The sequence below is a fragment of the Platichthys flesus genome, chromosome 23, assembly GCF_949316205.1.
Source record: "Platichthys flesus chromosome 23, fPlaFle2.1, whole genome shotgun sequence".
Classification (NCBI taxonomy): Eukaryota; Metazoa; Chordata; class Actinopteri; order Pleuronectiformes; family Pleuronectidae; genus Platichthys; species Platichthys flesus.
Window position 1 is genome coordinate 16739595 of NC_084967.1, and position 10729 is coordinate 16750323.

At 41.2% G+C, this 10729-nt stretch overlaps 1 protein-coding gene across 1 annotated transcript; it reads right to left on the reverse strand.

The window, feature by feature from the left end:
- Window positions 1–1703: 1703 nt before the first annotated feature.
- ifng1 (interferon gamma 1) lies at window positions 1704–4896 on the reverse strand. Its single transcript, XM_062383026.1, has 4 exons — window positions 4648–4896; window positions 3878–3949; window positions 2626–2820; window positions 1704–2285 (listed from the first exon to the last, which is right to left on the reverse strand). Exons 1-4 carry the CDS (start codon window positions 4768–4770, stop codon window positions 2139–2141), a joined length of 537 nt encoding a protein of 178 aa, XP_062239010.1. The 5' UTR covers window positions 4771–4896; the 3' UTR covers window positions 1704–2138.
- Window positions 4897–10729: the final 5833 nt, after the last annotated feature.

Below are 10729 nucleotides of genomic sequence, written 5' to 3' on the forward strand. Positions count from 1 at the left end.
TCAGTGGTGAGATAACGATCGGAGTTGTTTCCTTATCGACACATCAAACAAACTTTCGCTGCAGCGAAGCCGTTTGATTTATTCTCATTTCTTTGTTGTGGTTCTCGGAACCATTTTAACAGAAACCTAATTTTGAAAAAAAACTCAGTCGGACAAATATCACGTCAACGGATTGTGAATAAAAAGATGGACGATGTGACGGCTCCCGAAGTTAAGACAAAGCGTCTTGATTACCCCCTGGTGGCTGGCTGTAGTATAGGTCATAACCCTGCCTCCTCCGTGTTAGCAGAGGGACCAAACAAAATAAAATCCAAGTAGAAGTAAAATAACAAATGATGATTTCATATTTAAAATGAGGCCCATTGATGTAGGAGGTGGACGAGCTCAGACGTAAAGGAAACGTCGGCAGGAGAGGAAACAAGGAGAATGACCCAGATGTTAGAACCCTAACATCCAACATCCAACATCCAACATCTAACATCTCACATCTAACCTCTAACATCTAACATCCAACATCTAACATCTAACATCCAACATCCAACATCTCACATCTAACCTCTAACATCTAACATCCAACATTTAACATGTAACATCCAACATCCAACATCTAACATCTAACATCTAACATCCAACACCTAACATCTCACATCTAACCTCTAACATCCAACATCTCACATCTAACATCCAACATCCAACATCCAACATCTCACATCTAACCTCTAATATCCAACCTCTAACATCCAACATACATCTAACCTCTAACATCTAACATCCAACATCTAACATCTAACATCCAACATCCAACATCTCACATCTAACATCCAACATCCAACATCCAACATCCAACATCTCACATCTAACATCCAACATCCAACATCTAACATCTAACATCTAACATCTCACATCCAACATCCAATATCCAACATCTAACATCCAACATACATCCAACCTCTAACATCCAACATACATCTAACCTCTAACATCTAACCCTAACCCAAACCCAGCCCCCTCGTGATGCTGAGAAAAACCTACTGAGGAATTCAAACCTCTACACAACTGAAGACCATCAACACAAACTATTGCTTTGAAAAAATTATTTTAAAGGTTTTTAACATAACTAAATCTATTGTAATAGTTGTCAGTTCCCTTTAAGACTGTTTAAGTTCATTGACCACACACACACACCCACACACAAACACACAAACACACACACAGGGGGAAACACAGCTCGGGTTCTTAGAAGTCGCAGCCTCTAACACACTCTCATACAGGCCTAAGTGCATTGTGGGTAAGGGCTCTGAGTTACTGTAAAAGACGGCTCTGGGCTGTTTTCCAGAAGTGATGTCACAGGAAGTGATGTCGCCGCTGGGTATTCTGCAGAAATACCCCGAGCAGCCGAGCAGAGCAGCAGCTGGGCGTCAGACTCTCATCTCGCAGGATGAGATCATTTAACTTACTATTTAAATAGTTTACTGACTACCTTTGTAACGTATATTACATTTGAATGAAAATCTTTCTTACACCATTAGTCTTTAGTTAAATCACCCATTCAACTATTTAAAGTTTTCATTGCTGTCAGAATGTGCTGGTTTGGACGTAGACCTGTTTGTCTGGACGTGATCTCAGACGTTAAAGTTAAACAACAAAATGCGAAAAGTCACGAAAACCACGATAAGAGTCAGACGATGAGGTTCACTCTGCTTTATTCACATTTTTCCTGCTTGTGACAATCAATAAATATTACAATAAATAAATCAACCGTCAGTCAACAGATTCAGTTTTAAATATAGAATTTAAATATGAAAATAAATATAGAAAACTTAACATGTCAGTAGAATACAAAAGAGAATCAGGGAATCAAGTTTTTCCAGGTGAAACTGAGTCAAAGTCTCTGGACCCATTCTCCTGTTTCACTGCTTTCAAGTATAAAAACACCAAACTACCTCAAATAATACATAAAACTCCAATATTGTCAAAAGGCTTAGACTGCTGGTTCACTGTGATAACATCCTTTAAATATGATCCTATAAAACAGAACAGAAACACTTTACAGTTTAACATCTTAAAGATTTGACAAATTAACTTTCCATCAGTTTCGTTTCTGCTTTTCACTTTTGTTTCGGTGGATGTTGAGTGTCTCAGGCTGACGGGTGAGTGCTGAGCCTCCTGGCTTGTCTCCGCCGCCGCCTCCTCTCCAGCCTCCTGCTGCTCGTCAGGGAGCTGGCCTCCTCGTAGAGCCGAGGCAGCTCGCCCAAGGCTTTGCTCTGGGTGATGCGGTCATCCATCTGGTGGAGAAAGACAGAGGTGTAAGTACAGATCCCAGAACAGCATCACACAACCACAGGTCCTGTCTGGCTTTCGGTTAAACTTCCATCATCTACACGACATTATCCAGAGGTTTCTCTTTCCAGCCGGCTGGTGGAACCTCTGTAGAGTGGGCGTGTTCATGACGTTTCTAACACGGGACACACGCAACAATAAACAGATAAATAAACTAACAAAAAGAAAACAAATATCTCAGGATTAAGAATCGGAGCCAGTCACGTGGACGATTCATGTGTGAAAGAAAAACTCCGGAGAAAGTCCAGAGCGGATTCTGTGGACATGGAGGTCACGTGTCTCTACCTGGACGTTCCCGAGGTCGTGAAGCCCCTTCAGCAGTTTGCTCTGCTCCTTGTATTTGTGCTTCTTCAGGTCCTTGATCAGCTTCAGAAGGAACCTCAGGTCCGTCTTGGCATCATCATCGCTGGCCTCCAGCATTTTGCCAAGCAGCTTTTCATACGTCTCCAAAACGCCGCCCATGAACGTCCTCTTGGTCTGCTGGGAGACGAGAGAGGAGCAGATGAGGAACACAGGTTCTGGAGGATGGTTTTTAATTTGGTGATGAAAAACGAACTGAGCTTCAGATCCTGAATTATTTCCACGTCGAATAAGATTTCAAGTCTATGAAATAAAATGAAAACAAACCCTGAACAGAAATGTAGAGCGCTAAATTTAAAATTGACATTTATTTTTAATAAATACAAAACAAACATATCGTGTGTCAAACCAGCCGCTGAACGTTTGACATAGTTTCACACAGTGGGAAAAAAACCATTGTGGTTTCCTCACACAGGAGATAAGATAATCAGAGTGGGCCTGAAGGAAAATGTGTCTCGGTAAATGTCACATTCTAAACCCTCATGTGAGGTGTGAAGATTCATTGGATGCAAGAACACAACAGAGGTCAGAGGTCAACACAGTCAAACTGAATTAAAGAGCCTGAAATGCTCCGGAGGCGTCGCTCAGCAGCAACACTCTGAACTTCTTCACCATAATTAATATTTTTCCTTAAATCAATTAAAAGAAATATCATCATTATTCAATTTAACGACTCGTCAGCGTCTGAAGATCAGTCACAGGAAGTTTCAGGACTGGAACGAATTCAAAGGGTTCAACTGAAAAATCTAAATGGGAAAAACCCTGAGTGTGTGTGTCTGCGTGGGGGGGGGGGGGGGGGGGGGGCATATCTATCTATAGTTATTAAGCCAATTTTTGTTTCATGCCATCATTGTGAGATCATTTTGACTGGTCCTAAGAAACTGTTTATAGGGTTAGAAACATGTTGAGGTTAGGACAAAGGAATGCATCATGTCCCTGAGTGTCCTCACAACACTCAGGGACTCGAGCCACAACTGGGACAGAACCAGTTCACCAGCGTCCGGCCCACTGGTGCCGGAGCGCAGACAACCAGAGTGGCTGAGGAGGTTTTCCTCCCGGGCTCCTGATCTGATCAATAAGTAAAATCTGACTGTCAGAGTGTGTTTGAAGAGACACACACACACACACACACACACACACACACACACAGACACACACACACACTGACTCTGTTTACCTCCGTGGTGTCGTCCAGCGGCTCCCTGGTGAACACGGGCGTCCCGTTAAATCTCTCTTTGGACGGAATCTCCTACAGAAGGGAAAGAATAATTTTTCGTGTCACAGGTGAAATTAATAAACTTTATTTTTCCGTCTGAATCTTAAAGCACAAAGTGACATCAGAGGTTTCAGAGAGATGGACTGAAGGTGCATTCAGGGACAGTCGGACAGTGTTTTGAACTAATGAGTCACAGTTTTTCATTCAGAAAATTGAAGCGTGTGAATGTTTCCACTGTTCTGCAGACTATTGGTGGTGATGCATTCATGGACAGTCAGACACCTGAGACCTAAGAATCACCTGTTGCCACAGAGCTCTGTTATCAAATACAAAATATAATTCTTTCTTAACATTAATTTATTTGATTGACAAGCTGCATGTCTTTGCATTAAAAAGCTGCCGGGAGCTTGTCAGTCAGAAGGCCCTGAATGCATCATGCAGAGTGGCCCTGCTGAAATTCACATTAAGTGATTTTAAAAGGTTTTAAAGGAATTTATCTTAAATTTGGAGGATGAGTTTAATATCTAGACAAAACCCAACAGACTTGAGCTTTAACTGTAAAACAAGTGCAAGTACCAGTGTGTGCATGTGTTTGTGGTGAGAAGCAGCAAGAGGAGGAAACTAAAAGAACCACAGAGTTAAAACCAGTCAGCTGTACTCTCAGCCCCCAGTAATCTGAGTAATCCCAGTACTCTGGTATTCTGAGTTCTCTCAGTAATCTGAGTACTCACATAGCGCTGCAGGAGGTCCTGGATGGTTTTGTTCATCCTTGCAGAGATGTGCGATCCGCTGACCTGAGACACACAAAGACACAGGGACAGACAGACCACTGCCCTCGCCGTGGAGACCATCATATCGCCGCTTGCAGTCGTCGGTGCAATTCCAAAGTCGGGCCGGGCCTGGTGCGGGTGCCGGCGGTCGGGTTGATGCCAAAGACGGAGACGGGCCGAGACTTTTCTGACTGATGCTGTGATGTTGTGAAGTTGCCTCAAAGTGCACCAGTCGTCCTGAATGCTTGAGTGAAAGCTTATTTATAACTGAGAGCGAGGGCGAGGCAGAGACACAGACACTCAGGGGAGGGAGAGAGCGAGACAACCCGCGATGCAGAGATGATCAAGGTGTGAAAAATGTGGTTTTGCAGTTTCCTTTAAATTACCAAACTTCATAGAAGAGGCTAAGGGGTCTCCCACTCGCGCCTGTCATACACTGAGCACCAGCCCGCTGCTGAACTTCTACTCACCTGCAGCTTTTATTAGAATCTAAGGTTTTACTGGTCAACGTGGGGACGCAGGAGATGGTCCTGATGCAGGCCTGTACCTGAACGCAGCACGACGCTCCAGGCGGCTTATTGGAAGTTTCCTGAAGGCGCCGCAGCCTGCGTCAGAAACCATCAGATCCAGAAGCTTTCATGGAAACTGCTGCGTCGGTGGTTTTACTATGAGCTGAAGATTCCTATGTTTTAAATTAAAGCTGAATCTGAGTCCTGCTGCTTCAGACCTGAACTCCTGATAATCTCCTGACGTCCGAGTGACTCCGGACGTTCTCCAAACTCCAGAGAAGTTCACGTCTCTTTAGAACGTCTGGAGATCATCAGGAGTTCAGTGCAGGTCTGAAATCAGCTTCAGGGAAAAACACAGACGCAACAAAGCGACAGGTTTAAGTTACATGAAAAGGATGCACAGACTTTGTGTCGTATTGTGTGCAACGATAAAATATGTGTTACCCTTCACAGACACTGACAGAGTTACAGACAAGCACCGACAGACTGACGACCCACAAGGGTTCAAGTCTCGAGGTATACAGGCTGAAGCTTTGGCCAAACTAGAAGGAAACTATTCTATTTCAGGTATTTTGATTCTGGAGGGAACATTGTGTGTGATGCTGCTCACAAACAAACAAACAAACAAACACACAAACAAACAAACTGAACATTTCTATAAAAACAAAGTATTTGATTTATTGTCTCTGAATGAAGAAACGCTGACGAAGCATTTTATGTAAATTCCGTCAGTGTGACTGGAGACTGATGAGCAAGACGAGGACAGGAAGTGAGGTCATGCAGCAAGAGCCCCCCCCCTCCCCCTCCCCCCCCCCCTCCCCTCCCCCCCCCCTCCCCCCCCCCCCCACCTCCCCCACCTCCCCCCCCCCACCCCACCTCCCCCCCCCCCCCCCCACCTCCCCCATGGGCGTGAGGTGTTTCTACTTCTAATTTAACTTCTAATAAGAAACCGATGAAGTTTGAGTTTTTCTTGTCAACCACACAAACAAACACAAACACACGCACATTTGGAAAAACCCTGCAGGAAGCTCAGGTAAGTGAAACCAGTGGAGGTCTGAGTTTCACAGAAAAGATTTTATTGTAAACGAGGAGAAGCTGCAGATGTTTCGATATTAACCAGATTAATACAATTCTCTGAAAAAGACACACTATGAATAATCAATAATCAAATTCAGATCTGTGGATTCTGATACTAGTGTCATGATGTGGTCAGGTTCCACTCAGTCACGCTCAACGTCAGATCGGAACCTTCAGTCCGTTCATGTCGTCAGAACCTGTTCACGTCTTCGGAAAGTTCACTGATCCGTAGGAAACAGAGCAGTACCATCAGTCACCACCAGGGGCCGTGTAGCCAGTAGTTCGAGTGAGACGACCATGAGACACGAGGACATTTTATCGATGACAAAGTTTGTCAACGAGGTTTACAACACGATCGCTCTGGCATCTTTCTTACTCGTCCTCTTTGTGAAGCACTTTGACATCTGATTGAAATGTTCTGTATAAATTAAGTTATTATTTTTATTATTATTATAGAATAAATTCAGTAACCTGAGCAGCTCGACTCAGTCGCACATGTGATTTTTTTTAACCCAGGTTCCCAGGAAGGAAGGAAGATTGTTGACATTTAGGTGTTAGAGGTGTGATGCCTACAGTATGTGGGTATTCCCTACACACACACTTACACTTACACACTTACACACAAACACACACACATAGAGACACACAGGAAGAGGTTTTGCAGCTTTTGAGGGAAAATGTTGTTGAATTTTTACGTGAAATTTTATAAAATTTCTGCAGAAGTAAAAGACAGAAAACAGACAAACAAAACTTCCACTAAAACTTTTGTTGCTTTAAGTTTGGTTTTAATTAGTTAACATTGTTTTGTGATTCACTTTTAAATCCCACATGTCTTCACCTGTAAAGTCCAACTTCATTCAGTACGTTTGAAAGGTTCCATGTAAATAAAGGTTGATTAATGTATTTATATATTTGTATACAAATTGTTTATCGACCTTCTGCTCCAAGAGAGAGGAACTGCTAACTGCAGCTGTGATGCTAACACTGTGGCGTTTAAACAAACAAACAACAAACAAACAAACAACTGGACGCATGGAGACAATATTTAACAAATCTTTTCTTTTCTCTTTCTTTGCTCCGACTCACGGTGGAAACACAAAGACAGTTTTCCAGTCGTCCACGTTCACCTTTGATGATTCAGTTTTTCTTTGGATCAAAGTGAGTCTTTCAGCCCCTGGTGGCGTCGGGGGGGAAACCCCTTCACGCTGCCGTGGTTTGAGATAAAGTTCAGTTTAAAGTTGATTCTTATGAGCTTTTAATAGATTATATTACACCAGAGTATCTGACTTTACATTTCATTCAATTCATTACAATTCTCAAATTAGATAAACTCATATTAGATATTTGGTTCTAATAGATTTGATGAGTTAAAATCATATTATATCAGATTAGATGATATTATTAAAGGTTACATTTGATTTTCTCAGATTAGATTCGTTCATATTAGATAATTTGACTTCATGTTAGATTGTATACATTTAGATTCTATCAGATTCTATTAAAATATGAGTTTATGTTAGATATATTATATTAAATCAGTTAATGTTAGACGAGTTTAGTTGCATTTCATCAAATTATATAGATAATTGTCAACTGTCGATTCTTCTGTTTGTGAGACATAAAGTTTTTCTCTAAAAATAAAAAAATGAGGGACGATCAAACTTTGTGTTGATGCTGATTTTTTTTTTATTCAAACAAACAAGATTCAGTCATAAAATAACAACAGGTAAATAAATTAAGTCAGTTATGTACCATAAATTAAGAAAAATAAATTATCATTAAATTAGACATAATTCCAATTGGATTGACAAATGACCTGAAGAAAAAATGACCTTAAATTAAATAAATATGAGAACACATAAGAATTAACTACGTTACGACATTATGTTAATGAGAGATATTTGGTTGTCATGGAGAACACATCCCAGCTCTTCTATTGGTCGGAGCTAGTGGGCGACCCGAGACGCCGCCAGGTACACGAGCTGGAACTCAGCCAGAGCTTTCCTCTGGGCCATGGGGTCGTCCACCTGAGGACACAAACATCAACATCACGTGACATGTCCATAATTTAAATATGATTCTCAGGATTCGTGAAATATTGGAACAGAAGGAGAATCTTTCTTTTATGTGGAGTTTATGTCCAAATATGAATAGGAATAATTCATTAAATTAAATGAAAGGGGATAAAACATAACACATTATTTAATTACTAGTTTAAACTTAAATTATCATTACATTCATATGCATATTACGTTATGTCAAATAATTGTCTATTATTGTATTTGTTGCATTATTATTATATATGTTTTAACTGTTATATATATACAGTAAATATTCTCTGGTGCTGGACGTGTCAGTGATGATTAATTTGATCCAGAGTTTTGATCTGCTCGTATCAGGATGAGGATTTTGAGAATCATCTGATCAGCTGAGCGACAGTTTCCTCTCAAGACGTTTCAACTGAAACCACAACATCTGACAACAGATCAGTTTGGTTTCTGCAGAAAAAGGAAGTCGTCACTGCAGAGCGCGGAGGAAGTGGTCGACCAATCAGAGCAGACTTAGTTTGATCAGGAGGAGGCGTCTTAAAGAGACAGACCAGGAGGCGGATTCAGAGGCGGGGCTAGGGTGGGCACTGTTTCCAGCTGAAATTTGATTGGCCCCTGAACAGCCCCAGTCCTGTCAGTGGTGTTCAAAATATTATCACTAATAAATATGACAAATTGATTTTCATGTTCTAGGACTTTTTTAATTAAACAATGAACGAGGAAAAGTCTTTGAATCAAAGGATTGTGGCTTAGTTTACAGCTTTAAGAGTTCATGTCTTGGAAGATAAGTTGTTTTCAAGATTTCACTCGATTTCCAGAGAATAGTGATTGGATCTCATTGAAAACATTCTGACATGTTTATGAATGTTTCTGATTCGGTGCAGTTTGAATTTGAGTTGACTGTCGATGGACGTGTGAGATCCACACACTGACTTCATGCTCCTTTCATCTTTCTGCTTCTACTTGATTTCCTGATTTACTTCTGTGTTTGTACAAAACTTTAAAAAGTAACTTTTTACTGTTTGTTCCTGAAATGAATTTCTGTCTTCAGACCTGCAGAGTCTGATCCAGATTGATAAAAAACGCCCGTTACCTTTATTTTGCTGAGCTGGCTGATCATGTCCTCGTTGTCGTGGCGCACTTGGCTCAGGTTCCTCTTCAGCTCCTGCATCTCCTGCTGCTGCCCCTTCAGAACCGACTTCACCAGGTTTCTTTCGGACTCGGACAGCGATTTCAGCAGCGCCGAGCTGGAGGCCTGTTTGTGGTGCTGCAGGATGCTGGAGAAGATGCGCATGTAGACGTCCAGAGTGGCGTTCATCAGCTTGATGTCCTCTTTTCTCTGTGGAGGAGAGGAAGTGAGCGTCTGAGGATCAGTGTTCAGGGATCAGAGCCTCGTCAGGGCTTAGATCAGCATGACTTATTAAATCAAACTATTTGAAAGACAAGGGTTAATATGGAATATGGAATATAACTTTGAGGATGACATGAAGCAGCTTGATGTCTCCACCACCACCGTGACTCACGACCAGGGATGAGGTCATGTATTAAGTTTTGTTCAAGTTAAACAGAAAACGGCAAAAAAAGATCACGATCCTTTACGAGAAAATACTGCGAAGTGGCAAACAGTGTTTTATTCATGGTACGTTGTTTACATTTATATAGAAACTTATAAAACCACAGATAAAGTGAATAAAACCCAATTAACAGACGACGAAACGAAACATCCTGACACCTCGAGTGAAAATGTGGATTTAAAAATCATTACACTAGAAAAAATGTTGGCAAGATTTTTAGAAAAACATATTGTCTTTTATTTTCACTGACTCTCCATAAAGCTTAAATGTTAAACACAAAATTAAACCTGACTTCAACAGCGACGAGAAACTTCTCCGTTAGTAAAGAGATATATATTAATGTTGCTTCAGGTCTGAGTGGGACCATACATCACAACCCATGAAGAAATATGTGCTGATCACCACACATGACAGGGACAGTGACAGTGTGTGTACATGTGTGTTTGTGTGTTTGTGTGTGTTGTACCTGACACGATGTGTTGATGCTCCTGATCACAGAACTGAACAGAGGTTTGCTGCCGACTTCCACCTCCGTCAGCCCCTGAAACACAAGAAGCACATCACATGAGAATCATATGAGAACAATCAAAATATAGAAAATGTGTTCAGACGTTAAGACGGTGAAATATATGATACATGTTTCATAATATTCTTTGCTGTATTTTGAATTTTCTAGGAATGAGACAAACTAGGGCGGGTCGCTGAAATAAGCATATTTTCACCTGAATATCCAATTGAAAAAGAAAAGCATCAATTATTTTGTTTCAAAATTGACATCTTGAAATTCTTCAGATTGTTGTGTTTGAAAACGACTCCAGTCACATTTTATCCACAT